This window comes from Panthera onca, chromosome E1 (genome assembly GCF_046562875.1).
Source record: "Panthera onca isolate mPanOnc1 chromosome E1, mPanOnc1 haplotype 2, whole genome shotgun sequence".
NCBI lineage: Eukaryota > Metazoa > Chordata > Mammalia > Carnivora > Felidae > Panthera > Panthera onca.
The window spans coordinates 2,357,474-2,379,965 of record NC_138352.1 but is presented as its reverse complement, the minus strand read 5'-3'; the positions used below and the strand labels follow the sequence as shown (position 1 = coordinate 2,379,965).

At 47.4% G+C, this 22,492-nt stretch overlaps 1 protein-coding gene across 12 annotated transcripts in view; it reads left to right on the top strand.

The window, feature by feature from the left end:
* Nucleotides 1–22,492, top strand: part of PITPNC1 (phosphatidylinositol transfer protein cytoplasmic 1) — a 268,141-nt gene that overhangs the window by 205,830 nt on the left and 39,819 nt on the right. For all 12 annotated transcript variants that reach the window (XM_078438266.2, XM_078438270.2, XM_078438269.2 and 9 more), the window contains one exon: nt 11,572–11,667. In XM_078438266.2, coding sequence (XP_078294392.1) covers nt 11,572–11,667 — 96 coding nt within the window. The remainder of the gene's footprint in view (nt 1–11,571; nt 11,668–22,492) is intronic.

Below are 22,492 nucleotides of genomic sequence, written 5' to 3'. Positions count from 1 at the left end.
GGCATCCTTCCTGGTTTCTTCTCTCTGATGCCCTCATTCCCCAGGTGCGTTTACCAACAGCTTTTTATTTTGAACTTCACCGATGAGCAGTGCCCTTGTCTCTTCTGTACTGCTGTCGTCAGGTTACTGTCCCTGTTGAATTTTCTGCAACCTTCGAGGTGGGTGGAGAAAGGAAAAGGAAAATCCCCTCTGCTGGCCAATGCTGAAGAAAAATTTACTCCTGACCCTTGTTAAAGGTGGTAAGGCAGCCTCATTCAGGGGGACCTCCGAATGGGTGTTTGTCGTAGGGGAGAGAGATGGGCTCCACCGTGAGCACAAGAAGGACTAGCGGGGATCGACAGCCAAGGAGCAGGATGGGGGTCAGTGAATGGAAGGGGGATTCTCGCTGAAGGCAAGCCAGGGTGATAGCAAGAGTAGGAGATTTCTCCCTAAACGTACCCAACAGGCTTCTTGCTAAACAAAAAGACTAAACCCTCCAAGAACGGAGACCGAGGTGAGGCCTAGTCAAAAAGAGGACCCAAGGGTGAAAGTTGGGTGAAAGGGGGTGAGTCTTTGTCACTAGTCTGAAGTCCACACTTCCTGTGCTCAGATTTGCTTTTCCTTTTCTAACCTTTTTCTACTGACCGCACACATGTAATAACAGAACAAAGAAGGCCTGATTGCCTTCAGTCATGGAAGTTCAGAACAGTGAGGCCTCTTGGAAAGCCAGCTTTTTCAACTCCAGGGAGTTTCATCTTGAACTTGAGAAAGGAAAGAGATCTACCCCTTCCCCCCATTCCCCCTCAAAGAGCGGACAGTTGTATTAGTGTCCTAGGGCAGCCATAACCAATGACCACAGACTGGGTGGCTTAAGATTACAGCAGAAATGTATTCCCTCACAGTTATGGAGTCCAGAAGTCTGAGATCAAAGCGTGGGCCAAGGCCTTGCTCCCTTATGAAGGTTCTGAGGAAGAATCTTTCCTTGTTTCTTTTTCTTTTTTTTTTTTTCTTTTTGTTACTTTTATTTGCATTTATTTTACGCAGAATTTACTCCCGGGTCATAAGTTTGTTTCTTCAGTTTCTTCTGGGATATCTTTTTCTTCTGTGCAACTTCCTCTTCTGGTTTAGGAACAATCTGCTCTTTTTCGGTAAGGATCATCTCAGTATGGCAGGAAGAGCTCATATATGGATTAATCCGACCATGAGCCCTATAAATTCTATGCCACATCTTGGGGGCTTTGTTCACCAGGATGTGCTCAATGACCAGAGACTCTACATCTAAACCCTTAAGTTCAGCATTACTCTCTGCATTTTTAAGCAGGTGCACTAAAAATTCAGCCCTCCTTCTGGGCCACTGACCCTGTGTCCAAGCCCCACTCTTTGGTCTGGGCACACCTACCGGCTCTACCAGTTGTAGTGACAAAGTGCCACACGCTGCTTCTGTGAAGTGACATCTTTCAGATATTGGTGGCTTTTCGGAGATGCATACTCCGTGAGGGCCGGCGCAGTTTCACGTGTGTTCTTAAAGCGAACACGAAGATTTGAACTTCTTGACTTGCATGATTTTTGTCTGGTCTTCAGGGTCAAGTGAAGAGTGAACCATTGTCCAAGATCACCACAGGCCACTTTTTCCTTGCTTCTTCCAGCTTCTGGTGGCTCCAGGCATTCCCTGGTTTGCAACAGCATCGCTTCTATCTCTGCCTGGCTTTATATGATCTCCTCATGTGTTTCTCTGTCTCACTAGTCAACGGGATTTAGGGGCCATCCTAAATCCAGGATCGTTTTCGGTCCACGGACTAGGAACTTGATAAACAACAGAAATTCATTTCACGGTCTGGAGGCAGGAGATCCAGGATAAGAGTGGGTTCAGAACCCAACCATTAGGTTGAGTTCTGAGTTGCAGGCTGCAGCTTCTGCCTGTAAGCTCACGTGGTAGAAGAGTCTAGGGAGCGTTGTGGGGTCTTTTTTGCAGAGCACTAGTCCGTTTATGAGGGCCCCACCCTCATGACCGAATCACTTCCCCAAAGCCCACCTCCTAACACCATCCCATGGGGCATTAGGTTTCACCAGAGGGGTTTTGGGCCAGGAACGGTGGAATCACAAATATCAGTCCATAGCAATCCTTAACTAATTATATTTGCATAGTCTCCATTTCCAAATAAGGTCACATTCAGAGGTTTCTGGGCATGCTGTGAATCTGAATCCACTACGGGGGTGTTGATACATCTGCTTCTACAGAAACCTTACCACCCTGCCATCCCACTTCTGGGTATGTACCCTAGAGAAATGAAAATATGCATTCACACAAAAGCCTGTCCACAAATGCTTTCAGCAGCTCCGTTCATAATTGCCCCAGGCTAGAAACAGGAGGATTGATCAACAAATTGTTGTGCGTCCACACGATGGAATACTGCTTAGGAATAAAAAAGAATGATTTGCGCCACAACTGGATGAATCTCAAAGGCATTATACTGAGTGAAAGGAGCCAGTTTCAAAGGGTTAAAATCTATAGGATTCCGTTTGTATAACATTCTTAAAAAGAAAAAAAAAAAAAAAAAAACTGAAGGGATGGAGAACACATCAGTGGTTGCCAGGGGTTGAGGCCTGGGGAGGGTGTGACTATAAATTAGTTTTTTGGGCTGCTCAGACTGTTCTGTATCTTTTTTTTTTTTTTTTTTTTTTTAACATTTTTTTTTTTTATTTATTTTTGGGACAGAGAGAGACAGAGCATGAACAGGGGAGGGGCAGAGAGAGAGGGAGACACAGAATCGGAAACAGGCTCCAGGCTCCGAGCCATCAGCCCAGAGCCTGACGCGGGGCTCGAACTCACGGACCGCGAGATCGTGACCTGGCTGAAGTCGGCCGCTCAACCGACTGCGCCACCCAGGCGCCCCAGACTGTTCTGTATCTTAATTGTAGTGGTGGTTCCAGGAACACATCCATGTGTTAAAATTGACAGAACTGTACGGCCCCCCAAAAAACATTTTTAAAAGGTTGCTTCAGGGGCAGGGAGTCTAACATGAAAAAACAAGGATCAACATATCTTGCTGAGATACTGAGTTGTCATTTATTTTTTGTGAATGATGAAATGGCACTGGGTTTTGTATAAAGTTAGTTTTTCAAAATTGTGTCTGTCCCGTACTAGAAAGACTAGGGGATTAAGATATGGATAACATTTTATGGGTGGTTGCTGATTTCTTCTTTGTACTTGATTCTTCTTCTAACTAAAAACATCTACTTCCTGAGACACTTTTTTTTTTTAAGAAAAAAAAAAAAAAACAACTCTGGAGGGGTGTGGTGTGCCTTCTGTGCTAGTTCAACCATGAAGGGGCCAGACTGAGCGATCTGGGAGTCGTACCCATTGTTTCTATGTGCTCAAACTGGGAATAACCATTGCATTGAGCTTTCTCCAGGCACCTGTCTTGGAAGCCTTTTTGGCAGAGAGATCTGTTTAGGAGTTTAATTAATTTGAACTAATATAGAGAAACATATTCAGTAACTTATGTAGGAAACAGGCAAGCCCCTGTTGCCGACATCATGAATGCCCCACTTTTTTGAATCGGCTCCCTCAAGATGGCTGACCATGTGGCGTTCTTTTCTACTCCTGCTTCCTGGCCTCCCAAGGACCCCCACTCACATCCTTATTCCTCTCCAAGGTGGGAGTGGTCCTCCCTCTGTTAGAAACTCTACAGCCCTCTTGGGAGCCCTGGCCTTACCCAAGTGTTTGCCAGCTTCCCTTGGTTACTGTCCAGGGACCTGTAGATTACATGCAGAATACCCACAGATGATGCTGAGGGAAGCCACTTGTCCACCACCCATCTTCGTCTCTGATCTAAGCTGTCTCCCACCACCCAGAGCTTTATTTGTCCCTGCCCCATCCTCCCCTAACTCAGTGGCCCCTCCCCAGTTCTAAGACACTATAGGGTTGCTGGGTCATGACAATATTTTCCCCAGTTTACCAGCAAAGAGAAGAGTCCCTCTGAGAGACCCTTCGTCCGATTGTCTACATAAAGCCCCTTAAAACTCAAACCCAATACACTTGAAGGTAAGTGAGCTGGCGATTAAAGGAGAGAGGGCAGTGTAAAGAAAATGGCGCAACTAGAAAGGTCTGCTGAGATTCACAGAGGCGTTCTTTGGAGATCCCCTGCCCCATCCCTCACCCCTCTCCACCCCTCCTGCAGCTCTGCACACATCATTACCACCTCATTGAAGACAGAATTTTCTCAGACACTTGTGGGTGGAAACCTTTGCCTTCAGTTTGCTTTGCTACTCCCGCTGGCTTTGGGAAAACAGTCTTCCATTCTGTGCTGAAAAGCCTAATGATATTGTCCACCAGGGAACATTCTCTGGGGAAGCACTGAAGTTTACCCAGTAGCTAAGACAAACTGGCCTAACCCTGATAGATGAGTTTCCTTTACTCAGCCTTAATACCCCCTAAATCCAATGGCCAGTGGAGCATTTGATGAGAATTAAGTCAATGCAATTCACTTCCCATGCTATTACCATATGGGGCTCCAGTTTGGCTCCAAAACCAGGGTCAGTTCAGAAGTGAGTCTGGGGTGATCACTTACCCCAACACCCCCCAGCACTGGTAGACAGTTCTCTGAGGCCCCCTAGACAGAAACTCCAGCAGCCATAAGTTATATCCCAGCTTCAGGTGTCTCTGGACCACACTGTGCAGGCACATGGAGGGGCTCCTTTCCATGCCACACCAAAATGGCCAATCTTTTGAACCATCCTTGCTGGTTAAATAATGATCCTGAGCCCAGACTACTATGGGCCATTGCTGAGTTTCCTCCTTGCTGAATTTGGACTGGAATACTCTTGTCTGAAGCATACCTTTTAGTACTCAGTACTTTAGTAACATATAGATTATATTTTATATGGTGGTGTTGGTTCAGTCATGCATTCAATCTAGTCTTCTCTCCAAAATCACAAGCCCCCTTGAGAGTGGACACATTCTAAAAGTCATAGTGTTGAACACATAGTAGGTGCTTCATAAATATTTGCTAATTGGGGCACCTGGATGGCTCAGTTGGTTAAGTGTCCGACTCTTGATTTTGGCTCAGGTCATGAACTCATGGTTTGTGAGATGGAGACCCACATCAGGCTCTGTGCTGACAGCATGGAGCCTGCTTGGGATTCTCTGTCTGCTTCTCTTTCTGCCCCTGCCCAATTGTGGTTGGTCTCTCTCTCGCTCTCTCGCAGAACTAACTAACTAAATAAATAAATAAATAAGTAAATAAGTAAATAAAGTAAAATAAAATACTGATTTTTTAATTGCTGTGCATCTAGTTTTTTCTTTTCAGAGCACCATTTTTAAGTAATTGCACCGTTAGAACAAATAACAGTTACCCAACTCTGTATTCTAGGTGGGAGAGTGGAAGGGGACGCAGTGCTTTTAAAAGACCAAAGAAGACCAAGCTTTTTTATCTCTATCTGAATGGCAGTTGGAAAATAAGTTGGGTTGGATCACAGAGTATACATATTAATGAAACAGTCACCATTGAATTGTGTAGGTGTGAAAATGTTCTTGGTGAGAATACCAGTAAAGATGGGGTAACGAAATGACGGTTTGCCTTGTCAATAACTTGGACTATGTTTTATCCCAGCCATAATTGCATTTTAGGCTCTGTCCACTGGGTGTACTGATGACAGAGAACAACCAATAAACCATGAATCAGACTCTAGCCCCATATGCCTAATGTGTTAACCCAGGGACCATCATTGCCTGCCCTCCACCAAACCAATGGCCATCTTGCAAATCGAGAGCATTAAAATGAAAGGATTGTTAAAACAGTAATTCTGCCTCCAAGGCTCCTTCTTGTTGAACCTGTTCTTTGTTGGTATGTCTTCCGTCAGTTGCTTCCCCAGAGACCTCCCAAGTGCAGCAAAATGACGTTAGAGAACAGTGGCTCAGCTGGGATTCTTTTCCCTTTAATCATATGTGAAGCATAAAGCAAGATGACTGGTGAATTTTTCTCAAAATCCCTACCAATCACCCACCTCTACCTTGGACTGATAGCTTCAGCTGATGGCAGGAATATAAAATACACACAGCTATTAAGCTTGGATCTTTTTTTTCCTCTTCAATTAAAAAAAAAAATCATAGACTATTTTTTAGAGCAGTTTTCGGTTTACAGAAAAATTGTGCGGAAAGTACAGGTAGTTCCAATCTAAACTTGGATCTTAGGGGCACCTGGCTGGTTCAATCAGTAGAGCATGCAACTCTTGATCTCGTGATTGTGAGTTTAAGCCCCAAGTTGGGCAGAGAGCCTACTTTATAAATAAGTAAATAAACAAACAAACAAACTTGGATCTTAAACCACAAAAGTTACCATTCTAGAGAAAAAGGATGCAGAATCTGTGACTCCCAGGTTTGTGGATTTCTGAAAAGCCACTGTACCCAGTGCTGTCCCTCACTGGACTGTAACAAGAGAGATTCCAAATCTAGAAAGACACCCCTCCCTGTTCGAGGAAGAAATCTAGTGCATTGTTAAAACGCATTTCATATTTGTCAATGTACCTTTCCCTTCTGAGTTAGGACCACATGACTCCTATTAAATAGGGGGTATTTCAGGGCACCTGGCTGGCTCAGTCAGAGCATGCAACGCTTGATCTCAGGTTTGTGAGTTCGAGCCCCATGTTGAGTGTAGAGATTACTTAAAAAATAAAATCTTTAAAAAAAAAACAAAATAGAGTGTCTGCCCTTCTCCATCCCACCCACCTCCATGTATCTATAGTCTCCTGGGGAAATGACTTTTAAGAATGGAGTTTTCATGGGTATTCTCCCATACTGGGATATTTAAGCTGTTTGCTTCCTGTCTCTGTTTTTTCTTGCCATTACAATAATGTCAGGATGAAAATCTTTGCGCACGAAGCTTTTCCTTCATTTAAGATTCTTAAGATAAATTCTCAAAGCTTAAGCTTACTAGGTCAAAGTATATTAAGATTTTAAAGATGCTTGTTCCTAATACTTTACAACAAAGGGGAAATTACTCCCTTTTTGTTTGGAATCTGTAAGATAATGTTTACTCAGGAGATCTGCCTTCTCATTGTCGTAGTGCTCAGTCCAAATCAAAAAGAGTTTGTTTATTGAGCGCTCATTGCCTGGTGGGTGGGTGGGAGAAGGTCGGGAGAGTCAACCAGATTGGCACTGATATCCACTGCAGATGATCTGTGGGCGGGCATGTCTCTGGTAATTAACCAAAGATGGGAGCATTATTCTTGGGGATGTAGGGAAAGTACCACAATTAACTCCCTAACCCAGCTCCCATCTCAGAAGGGAACAGCTTCTCCCCAAGAAGTTCCCAAGACCGTCAAGGTGCACGGCACCTGTGTTAGGTGCGGGCCTGACGGAGCCGGGACTTGATGTATCAACGAGATGCATCTCATCATAAAGCTATCTCAGCAGATCTCGTGTTCCAGCTGAGAGAGCCAATGGTTTGACCAGCATTTTGGCAGCTACTTCTGCTGCTGGGGAAACCCAAATGAATAGTAGTTACTCATGGTGTTTTCCTCTGGGGCCTGACTAAGCCTCTGTAACAGTGGTGGCTTAGCTCTGGATTGTGCCCTTAAACTGAGCACGAAGATCCAACCGTTTCACACCCCCCCCCACCCCATGTGGCCTATGATTCCACTCCGTCGTCGTGATCCCCGGCTCTGTTCCATTTCTCCGCCTCAGCGCCTCTGTGGACGACCCAAGGCAGCTGGCTGTGAAGGGTCAGAGAAGGAACGCTTGCTCCAGAAAAACGCACCTCGCCAAATTTGGGGTGCGAGTCCAGGATGTTTCACAGCTTCCTGGTACCCATCCGTTTGACGAAGGCTTTTATTTTCAGGTGAGGCTACAGGGACCCCAAGGAGGTACAAGGTCTCGCCCAAGGTTACACAGAGGAGATCACTGAAGTCCAGCTCAGCTCACCTGGTGCCCAATCTAAGACCTGTCGGCGAATACTGTGAAGTTCCCGCTGGACATTGAGCCCTCTGTTGAGAATTACGGAAAGTTAGGGTGCTTCCGACCAAGGCAGTAGAACTCCTGCTCATGAAAGGCAACTAAGATCGATTAGTAAGCGATACTCCTGCCGTGGATTCCTCTTTGGGAAGTAAAAGCTAATGCCATCCATTAAGTCGGCGGGCACTGATTGAGCGCCTAAGAGCATCTCCCCAAATCTCTAATCATTGGGAGGTTAATTATTTGTTGAAAATTAGAACTCTTTGGAACCTCAGGCCTGAAGAGAGTTTTCAGTCTCGAGCCTCAAGTGGTTTCTGTGGCTGTGTTCAAGCGGTGGGAACCCCACCCTGGAACAATTACTGTGATGGTGCTCCGTATTTCCAGTGTAAATTCAGTGTCAAGGTAGGGAAGGCCGAGTAGATTCTGCGACGATCTCTGCTGTTCAACAAAGCAGAAAAGTTCCCAGTCTGAGGGGAGTTCCCAAACTCAGTTGCTCACGACATACGTTTTGTAAGTAGTGAGAGGAGAAGCAGATTCCAGTTTCCTCTTTCTGGGAAGAAGCAGGAAGCATTTATCTTCCCGCTTGGGTGCCGAAAGGCAGCTTTTTATCCCTGGAGGGGTCTGGTTGTGAAGGCTGGAGACTCGCCTTGAATCTGAGGTTCTCTGCCAGCTCTTGTGTGACCTCAGGCAAAGCTCTTCGCTTCCTTGAGCCTTGGTTTTCTCATCTGAAAAATGAGAATTTTCTCATCTCAGTTCTCTCTCTCAGTGTCCTGATAATGTAGTTTTTTGTTGTTTGGTTGGTTGGTTTTTAATGTTTATTTATTTTTGAGAGAGAGAGAAGGAGACACGGAATCCGAAGCAGGCGCCAGGCTCCAACGGGTCAGCCCAGAGCCCTACGCCGGGATCGAACTCACAAGCTGTGAGATCATGACCTGAGCCAAAGTCGGACGCTTAACCGACTGAGCCACCCAGGAGTCCCTGATAATGTAATTGCTAACATAAATGGCTCCTCCCCCTGGCTTTATAGTCTATTCTTTCATTGTACCAAATACTTTATTCTGCCTTGCATCTTACGAAATAGCTTCCTAATCGTTCTTAGTAAATGGTAACTCTGTAAGGGCAGGAACTCAGCCCTCCTTGTCTTTGTAGCCTGCAGAGCTGAGGGCAGCAATTTATATACACAGTGTGTCAGTCGGGGCTCGATCAGGAGGCACACGATAATTTGAATAGAGGGAATGAACTTTGATAGGTGTAACTATAAAGATGTAAAGGGAACCCCAAAGGGTACCCAAGGCTGAGGGAGAATACAGAATGAGGAACAGACTCGGAAGAGGTTCCTCTCCGTGGCTGTGGGGCTCAGCCTTTACTGGAGAGTCTGTGGTCATAACCCACTGAAAGGTGGAGTTTGCAGGTTTTCCTGGACCAGGGCTGGTCCACGGTCGCTAGGCACTGGGAAACAGCCCGCTGGGCACTGGTCAGATGACACTGTTGGGCAGGTGTGTAGAGGCGAGTGCCACAGCCAATGCAAACCCTGGAACGCACGGTCCTACATGCAGAGGGCCAAGGTGAAGGCCAGGGCCGCAAGGTCACCAGGCAACTATGCGCTCCCGGCGTGCAGCTGAGACAGAACGCCACCGAATGTCCCCACTGACGGACTCTGCACCAGGAGAAGATCCAACACCAGGAAGAGAAGCCCCCTTCCTCCTGCCGCGTCCCTCCAGTAAATGACGTAATGTCATAACTGCTGTAAAGAAGACGTGCTTCTAGGGTCCAGTGCGTTATCTCAGAGCAGAAACTAATGGGTTAATTCGCAGCTGAGGGGCAATAATGTGATAACTGGTATAATAGGTGATCCAAAATGTTTGGATTAAATTAGGAAAAGCCACACAATCTGTCAGTGCCTCCCTTAACCCCTGTTTATTTCCCCTTCCTTCAGTCCCATAAATTTTACCACCAATAAATGTCAAACCTCTCTAACTTCTTTTGTAATTTACTCTCTAGAAGCTCATTTCCCTCTGGGGTATTCCATTTTGTTTTGTTTTCTTAATGAGGCACATGTCTTTCTTCTCTTGGCACACACTTAAAAGAGACTCCGGTAAAGAGAAGGGGTGGGGGAGGAGAGAGAGGAAGAGAGGGGGAGGGAAGGAGACTCATGAGAACAACCTGACACCCAGTATTTCATTTATTTATTTCTCCACTCAAACTTGAACTTGTTTCCATACAATCTCTTTCATTTCAAAGCCATCCACCTGTCCTTCCTGAACACTCTTGAGTGTCCCCAGGCACTTGACCTCAAGTGGCAGTGGAAGGAGCCAGAGCTGATCCGAGAACCGGTCCTTCTCTCCCTTTAAGGAAGAGGCGGTGGCCACCTCAGGTCAGACTGGACAGTCAGTCTCCTTGGACAAATCCGAAACGTCCAGTCCCCGACCATTTTAGAAGAAAATAGACGACAGAGCAAACATCAGACTTGGAGGATAAATACCAGCACAGATATTATTGGAAAGCATTTGGAAAAGACTAATAGTTTCAAGTCAAGAATCAACCAAGGAGAGTGTAGCATGGAAAGGGTCCTGCAGAGGCTGTCCTGTGGGAGATCATGTTATTAATAGGCACCAATTTGTGTCACATGTCAAGTCAGTGTTCTTAGGCACACTGTTCTGCCAAGATATTTCATTGTCTTCTGAAGAATCAGATTTAATCAGCGGCCACAGTTGATTTCCCTGGCAGGAATTAGCCAAACAGTGAGGTGGGGATACAGCTAAAGCTAAGATGTCTTCCAAGGATGAAGTGGTTTTGCAAACTTAGTCTGTCTACCAGCCTTCAGCAGGGCTGGGAAGAGCATCCCTTTAGGCTAGAAAAAATGAGAAGGGAGAAAAGTAGAGCTTCATCGTTCCACCAGAATTTATATCCAGATATGTAGCTGTCTTACGTATTTCATTGACATTCTGGGCCATTGGAACCTAAAGCAGACGATCAGGGAACCCTCGCCGTTTCTCCGCAAGCTCTCCCTTCTTACTCCTACGTGTCCCAAAGAAATCGTGTTCTTAAATAAACAAAAGTAATACATGGGTTTATTCCTGGGTGATGAGATTGTGGACAATCTCTATTTTCTTCTTTTGGTTTATCTGTTTGTTTGTTTTTTTTTTTTCTGCCACGGGCATGTGTTGTTTGTGAAGGTAAACATATATAACATTTTTCGTGAAAATGAAACAAAACAAAACGCATTTGTCTTCCCTAAATCTTGGGCTCTGTTGCCACTTGTGGTCTTCTATCTAGCCAGACCCTTTGTAGCCTCTTCACGCCCCCTGTTCAGATTCACTGCCAAAAAAAACTCAGCAGTCTTCATTTTTGGAAGAGATTTATTTCTTCACTCTTGGACTTCTAAAAACAGACCACTTTTTCTTCTACTCCTCGCCAGGCGGTGATTGATGCTACACCTGCCTCTGATGTGACAAAATGTAAGCGACGAATAAAAAGCCTTTCATGAGTCTTGCACATGCCAAGGCCGGCAGAAAGCCCCAGCCAGGAGCACTGAGCCATGTGAAGATACTCCGTGGGGTGTTATTCTGCCTCGGGCACAGTCACGCCAACCATAGGCGCCTGGAGATACTAACTTTTGATATGTTGCTCTGCCCTTTCAGATTTTTGACAATGAGGCCAAAGACCTAGAGAGAGAAGTTTGCTTTATTGATATTGCCTGCGATGAAATTCCAGAACGTTACTACAAAGAATCTGAGGTAAGCAGTAAATGTGGGATGATATATAGAAGAGATTCATTCATTCGTTCATTCGTTCATTCATTCATTCATTCATTCAACAGATAGTTATTAAGTAAGTCCTAAACCGGGAGACTTTCATCCATCTCTGTGTTGATTCAATTTGGCCTCACATCTTGCTGGATTATTTGATACGAGTCTCAAAATTAAGTTCCTACTCCTCAGGGCTCTGGCCGCCACTCCATTTCAGTTTAGTTTTCCTGTCTCCCCAGCTCTGCCATCATTCCAGGTAGCAAAATATCCTTTAGGCCAAACCATCCAACATACCGGCCTCCAAAAAAACAGCAGTCACCTGTGACTTCCTGTTTTGCCAGGCCCTGCACAACCCGTCTCCCCATCTGCATGCTCTGTGACGGCAGGGGCTGGGTTTTATTTGTATCTTTGGGGTGTAACACAAAGAAAATGCTCTCTCCATCCTCTGAGCGAATACTGAAACTGGAAACAGCTCATCTTGACACAGAACTTTTCTCTCAAAACAGGAAGTGCCTTCGTGAGGGCTTCTCTTTTTTTCCATTCTTGATGGAGAGTAAATCTAAGAGCATGTCTTTTTCTACAGCTTCCACCCTACTAGAATCCGTCGTGTGCCTCAGTCCATCCAACCTTGTGATTTTACTGTTGGTGCGAGTTGCCATTTATATCCCGTTCGTATTTTATTAATGGCTGCTGGCGGAACTTGGGTGACCCCCCCTTGTAAATAACATCCCAGCCCTGCGCTGACAGCAGATGCAGGGCTATTTCTGTTGTTTAGCAACAGGCAGCCAATCACAATATGTTTGGACTCAGGGCCCCAGGCTCGTCCTTGAGCCGTAACACATGGACCTTGAGACTCTTTCCTCAGATTCATTAAGGCTGATTTAAGACATAATAAATAAACCTGTTAAAAATGAATTCCACTGTTCTACCGACTGGGCTCCCAGTATGGTTTTGGATTTTTTTTTTTTTTTTTTTTTTTTGCCTCCACATTTTGGGATCTTAACCTGCCCTTAGCAAATGCTTAGCTGTTTGATTGCGGGCGTGAGAGCTCTAGGGCTGATGTCCCTTCTTCAAACGATGGGGAGAGGCTGATGTGAATTACTCTCGGTTGGCCTCCAAGGCTGAGCTTTGTAGCGTCATCCACTGACACCAACACTGTGCAGCCAACCACCCTCATGAATTTTCAGAAAAACAGAGTGAAATGCGCTCTGCGTCACTGGGCCCGCGGAGGAGGAGGAGAAACATGGCCTCTCCTTGTCTCATCGTACAGAGGATGTTCTACGGTTTCATATCAAGTCCCCCAGTACGTACGGGGCTTCGGGGACGCATTAGAGCACCACGCAGCACAGCGGGGGAAGCTGTGTCCCGTCACTTCCGTGGCTCCTTCGGCCTGGGTGGGGGGGCTCCCGTCTCCCTCTTCGCGAGCTCAGGCCTTCCAGGAAGGCAGAAGACTGAATTAATTTCAGCTCTGCCTCTTAGATTGCTTTGATGTGATCCTGCCTGGGACTCACGGGGATCCCTCTTGATTTGGTGGAAAGTCTTAGGATAAATATGGAAAATGCTAATGACGAAATCAACAAGTCTCATTGCCAGTCAGCGGGTACCCGATTCATCTCCTTGTGCTTTGTGCTCTCAAGAACCGTCCCTGGAAAGCTTCTTTTCATTTACACAGACATTCAAGGAGCTTTTTTCTTCATTCTCCACGGTCATTCATTTCTCTTGGTCACAAAGTATTCTTTTCTGGATGCGGTTGGCCAGGGAAGCGACACTTAGATTTTCTTCAAGTGCAACGGAACGCCTTTGCAGAAATTAAAGCCGTGCATCATGTGATCTGATCTGTGCTTTTAAAAGATTGCTCTGGGGGCCTCTGGGCGGCTCAGTCAGTCAAGCATCAGACTCTTAATTTCAGTTCAGGTCATGATCTCGTGGTTCATGAGATTGAGCCCTGTGTTGGGCTGGGCGCTGACAGCATGGAGACTCCTTGGGATTTTCTCCCTCCCTCTCTCTCTCTGCCCCTCCCCTGCTCGTGTGTGCTGTCTCAAAAATAAAGAAAGAAACATTGTAAAAAATTATGAAAGATTTCTCGGGATGGGAAATGGACTGGAGAGAAACACAGCAGAAGTCAGGAAACCACTGAGGCCATTGGAGTTATCTGCATTATTGGTTTTTCACCTTATGGGGTGGTTTGAACTAGTGTGGTTGGAAACAGATGGTTTTGGGGGCGATTTTGAAGATAGAATTGACCGGGATCGGTCATGCACTGGATGTGAAGATGAGAGAAAAGCAGGTGTCAGGATGACCTTAAGGTTTAATGGATCGGACAACAAGTTGACAGGGTTGAAGAGTGGATTTCTGAGAAAGATAGATGGATTTTGCGATGCCAGCGAGACATCCAAAGCACAGAGAAATGAGTCTAGAGCATAGACTAGAGAAATCTGGGCTGGTGACAGATGCGGGAATATTTGGAAAATCCTGGGGATGAATGAGAGGGAAAAAGCATAAAGTATAAGCAGGAAATGAGTTTGAGTACCAGCATTGAGGGAGGGGGCTGCATTTGGAGATCAGGAAGAAGATGGCGAGGCCCCAGGAATCTAAAGAACCGGGCAGAAAGTTGGAAGGAAGACACGGAGAGTGCACGAAGGAATAGAAGTTTCAGGAGGAAGCGAGTGACCCGTTGCACTGAGCGCTGCCGGGAGGTCCGATAAGATAAGAATGGAATACTGTCCCATAGAGCGGTGGCTGTCAGCTGGGGGAGTTCACCCCACAAGGATGCTTCCAGTATCTGGAGACGTTTTTGATTGTCCCGACTTGGGGACGCTACCAGCAGCTGATGGGTGGAGGACAAAGATGCTGCTAAAGATACCATAATGGACAGGACAGTGCCCCCTGCCCCCAACAGGGAATTACCTGGCCCCAAATGTCGCTCGTGCCGAGGCTAGTGACACCCTAGGGAAACCCTGCCCTAGATAGGGAAACGGTCACTGGAGATGAACGGAACTTGGGATCCAGCTCTCCCAGCCTGCCACTCTGGCTCCCACGCAGAGCCAGCCCTGCCTGTCCCGGAGTCTCAGGATTTCTTAGCGGCTGTGGAAGAAAGGGGCTCCGGAGCGCTCAGCCCTGCACGCTTTCCATCAGGTACCCCTTCCCGGAGGATCCCTGGCCCAAACTGCAGGTGGAATTCTTCCTCACTTGCCCTAGCAGTTAGACCACAAAGGAAGAGGCGTAATCGGGAGCCCCCGACAAAATCTTAGGGAAAGTATGCTCCGTGGGACTCCCTCGTGACCCCAACCCCACATCATTCCGCTTCCAGGCTCCAGACCGCATAGGAACCCACCTGAAGGGAGAGAAGGGAGTGTCCTAGGCTCATTTGGTTGTGTGTCATCAGCCAGGGGCTGGGAACAAGGGAAGGAGCCGATTCGGAAGGCAAACCACTTCCAAATAAGTTTCCCCTGGGCACCCTAAATAATTCACATCCTCCTCCCCACCGCAAGAGCTTTCTTCTAAAATGACTGACCTTGTCATGCTCTGCTTCAGACCCCCTCACTGACTGGGAGGAAGCCCCGTGCCTTAGCAGGGCCCTCCGCCCTCTCCACTCCCCGGTGCTCCCCACCTCTGCGCCACTCAGCTGGCGAACTTCTCCACTGGGGCCTTTCCTGGGCACCCCACCCCACCCGCGAAAGCAAGAGCCGTCTTCTCCCATCACCGTACCTGCCCAGCTAGTCCACGGCCAGCACGTGGCAGACGCTTACGAGACGGTCGTTGAATGAATAAGTGAAAGCCGGGGCAGCCGAGTTGGCTGTGTCAGCATCATAAATAGGAGCACGTTTTCCACGGAGAAAGCTCAGGCGCTCGTGGGCCGACTGCGTTCTGCGATTTTTGATGCTTATGCATTCAGACCAGGGCTATGTGGGTCACCCGTCTCCTCCCAGCTCCGGTCACACGCACCACTGTCCAGGCCGAGGCAGCGGCCTGAAGCGTTTGCTTTCCTCCTCCCGTTTCTCCCTGGAAACCTCCGAGCCACACGAGAGGCGAGAGTGCCTCCCTTCGTTAAGGTGACTGGAGCTGGGAATTTTCCACTGGGTGCCCTCCGCCTGGCGGAGCCTTGTGCCACCACTCACCAGAGATTGAGAAGGACGCTCTGGAGACTCGGATCAGGTGACAACACGGTGCTCTCCTTATTCTCGTTTTGCAGTGCTGCTGTCTCCTCGCCACACCAAGGGCCTGAGCTTCAACCCCCAAGAGCCTCTTAGCCTCAGGTTTTGTTCTCATGACCATTGCAAGACTCTGCAAACAAAACAAAACAAAACAGCGCCATTTCCCAGAAACGGGGAGCACCTCCATTCACCTCAGCACAGCCCCACCAAGGGCCCGCCCCCATCAGTCATAAAGCTCTTTGCATCAAGTCACATTAGCACCCCCCAAAGCAGGAGAGGGGAAGTGAAACCAAAATCCGAACAGGTTGTGCTTGTCAGGCACTTGATATGTGGGTTCTTTCCTCTGCCAAGATTTCCATCCCAACCTTCTCATGCTCTGCCAAGGCTTCAAGGTGAAGATCCCAGCCCAGGAATGAGGAACTCTGTACAATATGTCAGAAGCGTGCCTGCAGAGGACACAGGCCGGGAGCCCGGGCCTGCAAAGCTGAGTTGGCAGTTTGGGGGGCGCAGGAACACATCTCAACACCCAGCCTACGGGACTGGTCCGGCCCGGCCAATTCCCAGAGTCGAGCTTAGAGAGCTCTAGCTCGGAGGCCGTTGGTGTTGGCTTAAGGTAGAGTCCGCGCTCTGTGTCCTTGATTGACCAGAGACGGTGATGTCTGTGTTGGCCTCCAGGGTGCTGCCCCCCCACAGCTCTCCACCAGGGACACAAATGTTGGGGGGGGGGGTGGCATATGGGCATATGCTTCTAAATGTTCAGACATGCCTTGCGTAGAAAGGAGCAGGGAACGTAATTACCTGCCAGAGCTAAGTTTATACATAGAGGACTTTTTTGTGCTTTGTTTTTATTTGTTGTTGTTGTTGTTTTTAATCTTCATTGATTTATGTAAAGCAAAGAGGGGAGCTTCATTGTGCCACACAGAGGGGCAATTTTTCCTGTCAGGGGACATCTGCCACTGTCTGGAGATATTTTTGATTGTCACCACTTGCGGGGGATAGGGTCCTTATGGCGTCTAGTGGGTGGAAAGGCCAGATACGCTGCTAAACGTCCTACAAATGCACAGGACGTCCCCAAACACCGGGAGTGGCTAAGTCGAGAAACCGTGTTGTAGACCAATCCAAGGAAAGGAAATTTAGTAAAAGCAGTAGTAGCAAGACTTTCTTTCTTTCTTTCTTTCTTTCTTTCTTTCTTTCTTTCTTTCTTTCTCTCTCTCTCTCTCTCTCTCTCTCTCTCTCTCTCTTTCTTTCTTTCTTTCTTAAGTAGGCTCCACACCCAGCACAGAGACCAACACAGAGCTTGAATTCATGACCCTGAGATCAAGACCTGAGCTGAGATCAAGAGTCAGACACCTAGGGTCGCCTGGGTGGCTCAATTGGTTAAGCGTCCGACTTCGGCTCAGGTCATGATCTCACGGTTCATGGGTTCGTTGGGCTCTGTGCTGACAGCTCGGAGCCTGGAGTCTGCTTCGGATCCTGTGTCTCCCTCCCTCTCTCTCTCTCTCTCTCTCTCTCTCTCTGTCTGCCCCTCCCCCACTCACGCTCTGTCTCTCCCTCTCAAAAATAAATAAACATTAAAAAAAAAGAGTTAGAAACTTAAACTTAACCAGCTGAGCCACCCAGGTGCTCCTGGTAGCAAGACTCCTTAGTGAATTTTTTTAGTTTGCATTCACTAAGGGCCTACTGTGTGCCAGGCTCTGTGCTGGGCACTGAGGCTACAGAGGCCATGATTGTGTCTAGTCTCTGCCTTTGAACTGGATCTTTTTTTTTTTTAATGACAGAAATTCTGGGGCGCCTGGGTGGCTCGGTCGGTTGAGCGTCTGACTTCGGCTCAGGTCGTGATCTCACAATTCATGAGTTCCAGGCTCACGTTGGGTTCTTTGCTGACAGCTCGGAGCCTGGAGCCCACTTTAGAGCCTGTGACTCCCTCTCTCTCTGCCCCTCCCCTGCTAATGCTCTGTCTCTGTCTCTCAAAAAATAAATAAACGTTAAAAAAATTTTTTTAAGTAAAAAATAAAAAAAAAAATTTTTAATGACAGAAATTCCTCTTTCCCTTTATTTACAGGGATGTAAAAGAAGTCCCCATCTTACCAGTGATAAAGAGAGCATAATAATTTAAAAATTTTTTTTTTTTAAATTTTGAGAGAGAGAGAGCACGAGCAGAGGATGAGCAGAGAGAGAGGAGAGAGAAAGAATCTGGGGCGGGAGCCAGTGGGGAGCCTGATGGGGGCTTGAAACCACAAATCGTGAGATCATGACCTAAGCTGAAGTTGGACACTTAACTGACTAAGCCACCCAGGTGCCACTAGAGCATAATAGTTTTTTTTTTTAATTTTTTTAAAACTGTTTATTTATTTTTGAGAGAGACAGAGTGCGAGTGGGAGAGGGGCAGAGAGAGAGAGAGGGAGACACAGAATCCGAAGCAGGCTCCAGGCTCCGAGCTGTCAGCACAGAGCCCGACGCGGGGCTCAAACCCACGAACTACAAAATCATGACCTGAGCTGCAGTTGGACGCTTAACCGACTGAGCCACCCAGGCGCCCCTAGAGCATAATAATTTTAATGGAGAAATTTACAATGTTTGGAACTCGGGCGCTGGGAAGGGCACATGTGAGTGATGCTGCCCAAAAGCATGGACTCCTGAAGTGGTGTAATAGAATTAGGACAGTACCAGGGAGGTTTTAGGCAGAATTTGAGAGCATTCCCCTTGAGCTGGATGCCTAAGGGGACTCCTTTGAACTCAGCCTGTAAGCCCCTGGATTCTAGAATCTTCTTGGACCGGTAGCCCGTTCATTGGTCACACCGATCTAAACACCTGTTGAATTCTCTCTTAAGGGAAAAGAACAGAACAAAGAGAGAAACATCTAACTCTTCCAATAACCGCCCAGGGTGAGAGATTAAATGCTGTTTGCTAAGTTCCGACGGGCCCCGGAAAGGGAACCGAGAGACCAAATGAGTAAATATTGTCACGCTTCGCTCTACCCTTCCGTACAAAGTGCTTCGTCCGAACTGCTCGGCTCCCTCAGATTAAAATCTTCTCATTTTGGTCCTCATGTTGGCGATTTAGGGTGGTAATAATTTTCACTTGTCTCCAAATGGCCAGGCTTAACACAGCTGCCTCACACCGGGTACGTGACGTCATCTTTCCCCCCCCCTTTCCCTCCCTCTGTCTGTTTCTGAGAGTAACGCAACTGTTTTGTGATGGCTTCCAACTCACTGGGGCCAGGTGCTTCTGGGTAGTTGGACTGACCGTATCGTGGAGAGGAGGGGACACCCTCTGCCACCAAAGTGCTCCCTGGTGACCAGACGCTAACATCAGCTGCCGGGTCGCAGGACCCGGAGCCCTCCTCGGTGGCAGGGTCTCCATGAGGGCAGTGCTTTAGAGAGGGAAGGACTTGGAGCGGGGGGTGGGGGGGGGGGGGGGGGAGGAGTTCTGGAAGCGGCCAGAGCAGCAGATATAAAGGGAAAAAGTGGGACACCCTCACTTTTAAGAAGCCTGTAATCCAGGTGTCACAACATAAAAGGCTAAGTAAGGAACAGCAGGAGGCAGCGGACCAGGAGGCTTCGCAGCTGAGGTTTACTCCCCTGAAACTCTGTTCTGTCATCACTACAGGATTTCAAGGAGGGGGCAGCTCTCTAAACAGAAGCAACCAAGACAGGCTTTAGAGGAATGGTGGGATCTGAGCCGGACCTTTCAAAAATGATGTTCTTTCCTCTTTGTTCACAAAGTAAGATGTGGTCCTTGTAAACGACAACGACAGCCACCACCAACAAGAGCAAAAAAACCGGCATAGGAATATATGACATCGAAAAGACAAATGTCCTGCGATGTGTCATCCCAGAGATAGCTGTAGTTACAGTCGGTGTTTCTGATGTGTATACTTAACCATAATGCATAAGTGACGTTATTGTATGAAAATAAGCCCACCCTGTGCAACGACACCACACTGTACCGTTTGCAACGTGTACGTTTTCACGAACCATATGAGCTTGCCGCCTGTTTGTGGCAGCGCACGTGTCCCTGGCAGGTTTCGTAAGGGCTGTATGACGTGCCAGTGTGTGGTTCCTCCGTTCTCGTGCCATTCGTCGTTTGCTGGACATTTGAGAGGGCTTTCCATTCTCTTGCGGGGATAGTACTCTAGGAAGCATCTCACGTGCTATCTTTTCCGTGTTGTTCTAATAATGTTGCCGCAGATTATGGGGCACCTGGGTGGCTCGCTCAGTCAGTGGAGCGTCTGACTCTCGATTTCGGCTCAGGTCACGATCCCAGGGTCGTGGGATCGAGCCCTGCATTGGGCTCTGCCCTAGGCATAGAGCCTGCTTAAGATTCTCTCTTTCCCTCTGCCCCTCTCTCCCACTTGGCTTTCTCTCTCTCTCTTTCTCTCTCTCACTCTCAAATAAAAAAAATAGAAGGGTGCCTGGGTGGCTCAGTCAGGTAAGCGTCCCGACTTCAGCTCAGGTCATGATCTCATGGTTCGTGAGTTTGAGACCTACATCAGCCCAGAGCCTGGAGCCTGCTTCAGATTCTGTGTCTCCCTGTCTCTCTCTGCCCCTCCCCCACTCAAGCTCTGTGTCTCTGTCTCTCGAAGATACATAAACATTAAAAAATATTTTTAAAAATTACCTTCTGATCCACACGTGTGTGGGAGCAAACTGAATTTTGAAGATGAGTAAGGTTGAAGAGCAGTGTATTGAGGGCAGAGGCAGTAATAATCCCCGTGCCTATTCAGGGGTCAGTGAATAACTGACTGAGTCAGAAGGGAAGAAGAGCCTTGAATGCCAAGCTGAGGAATTTGGATTTTATTCTGCAAGTAGCAGAGGGCCTTCACAGCAGGGGTCACCAGCCACCATGCAGCGGGACTCCCATTTGTGACCTCTCCTGAGAGTCTAACTCCTCCAGGGGATGGTGAGGCCGGGCTTCTGGATGCCAACGGGTTGGTGATTCTCCACCAGCCTGTTTCTCTCCCTCCGCCATCCCTTTCATGAACAAGCGGGCTTCAGCCGTTTCAACAGCAATAATATTTTGTTAATGAACAGGAACTTTTAGAAGTGAAAAGGCATTAAACAGCAGTCCAGCCCTCAGCAACCCTGGCTACCACATTTTTAGACCAATAATCAGGAGCTCACTTCCCTAGGAACAAATAGGTAATCTCTTTGGGATCTCATTTCTTCCAAACAAAAGAAAGCTAGGTCACCAAGTCTTGACAAAGTACCGTACCTCGTGCTGATTCTTAAAAGCACCTCTGTTCTTTTGGCCTGATTATGTGGAGCTAACTACTGCACTGTTTTAAGCAAAGCCAATTTTACTAGGAAAACAGTAGTGCCCAACTCCAGCCTCGAGAAAAGGTTTTCGTTTTTTAATTTTTCAAAGGAAAAAAAAAAATTTTAACTGCTGCAGCAATTCGCACGAACGAGGTCCCCCAGAGCTCAGGGCTCAGAGGATCAAATCTTACCAATTGGATCAGGTAGTGAAAGGCCAGACCAAGTAGGTCAAACAAAATTGAGGCAAATGAATTCCCAAATAACAGTTCGGAACCAGAGATTCTAAGCCTCTGCCGGGAGTGGAGTTGCTGATTGTGGCATTGGATCACCGACTGAATAGAAAAAGTCCTTGGGGCTCGGATGCCTGGGTGGCCCAGTCGGATAAGCCTCCGACTCTTGATCTCAGCTCAGGTCTTGATCTCAGGGCCTTGGAGTTCAAGCCCCTCATTGGGCTCCAAGCTGGGCATGAAGCCTACTTTATAAAAGAAAAAGTCCTTGGGAAATGGCTCCATGCCCCAAAGGGAAGGACTCATCCAAGCAAAACATCCATAAAAGGAGAAACAATTAGGCTTGTTGTAGAGGGATCTATGCAAAAGATAACCTCTAGAACCTACGGGTGGGGATTCCCACCCATTCTTTCCGTGTGAAAATGACTCAACCCCAAGGTAATAAGGGACCCTGGCTCCCAGTCGCCTCCCAAGTGATTACAGTCATTGTGCTGTGCTGCATGGCCACCAATTACTGTATCTTCAAATGAGTGGATGGAGAGATGGCAGGATGGGATGGGATGATATGACGTGAAAGGCACGACACTAAAATGATTAGGACAGGGGCGCCTGGGTGGCTCAAGTTGAGCCTCCGACTTCAGCTCAGGTCATGATCTCGCGGTTCGTAAGTTCGAGCGCCGTGTTGGGCTCTGTGCTGACAGCTCAGAGCCTGGAGCCTGCTTCGGATTCTGTGTCTCCCCTCTCTCTCTGCCCCTTCTGCACTCTCTCTCTCTCTCTCTCAAAAATAAGATAAACATAAACAAACAAAGAAAATGACTAGCATAGTCTCTGGTTCATAGTAAGCATTTAATAAACGTCCCCTCCCCCTGCTTGGGCTCCGGCATTGAGATCTACAGATGTGTGGCTGGGATGGTTCCTCAGTAGAAACCATGTGTCTTCAGAAAGCGGCTGCCGTGAATGGTGCTCTGGGAGTTTGCATATTGCGTTTTACCTATTGGCATGACTGAATGGAGAAGAGAAACAGAGGAGGGTTGGTTCCAATCCCTCTAGTTCTCAAGATCACAGAATCCTCTGAGGGTACAGCGAGCTCCTTCAGAAACTACAACCATTTTTTTATTGCTGAGACTTTTTAAAAACTATGTTATTTCTTCTGCTGTTATTTCATCTGAATCCA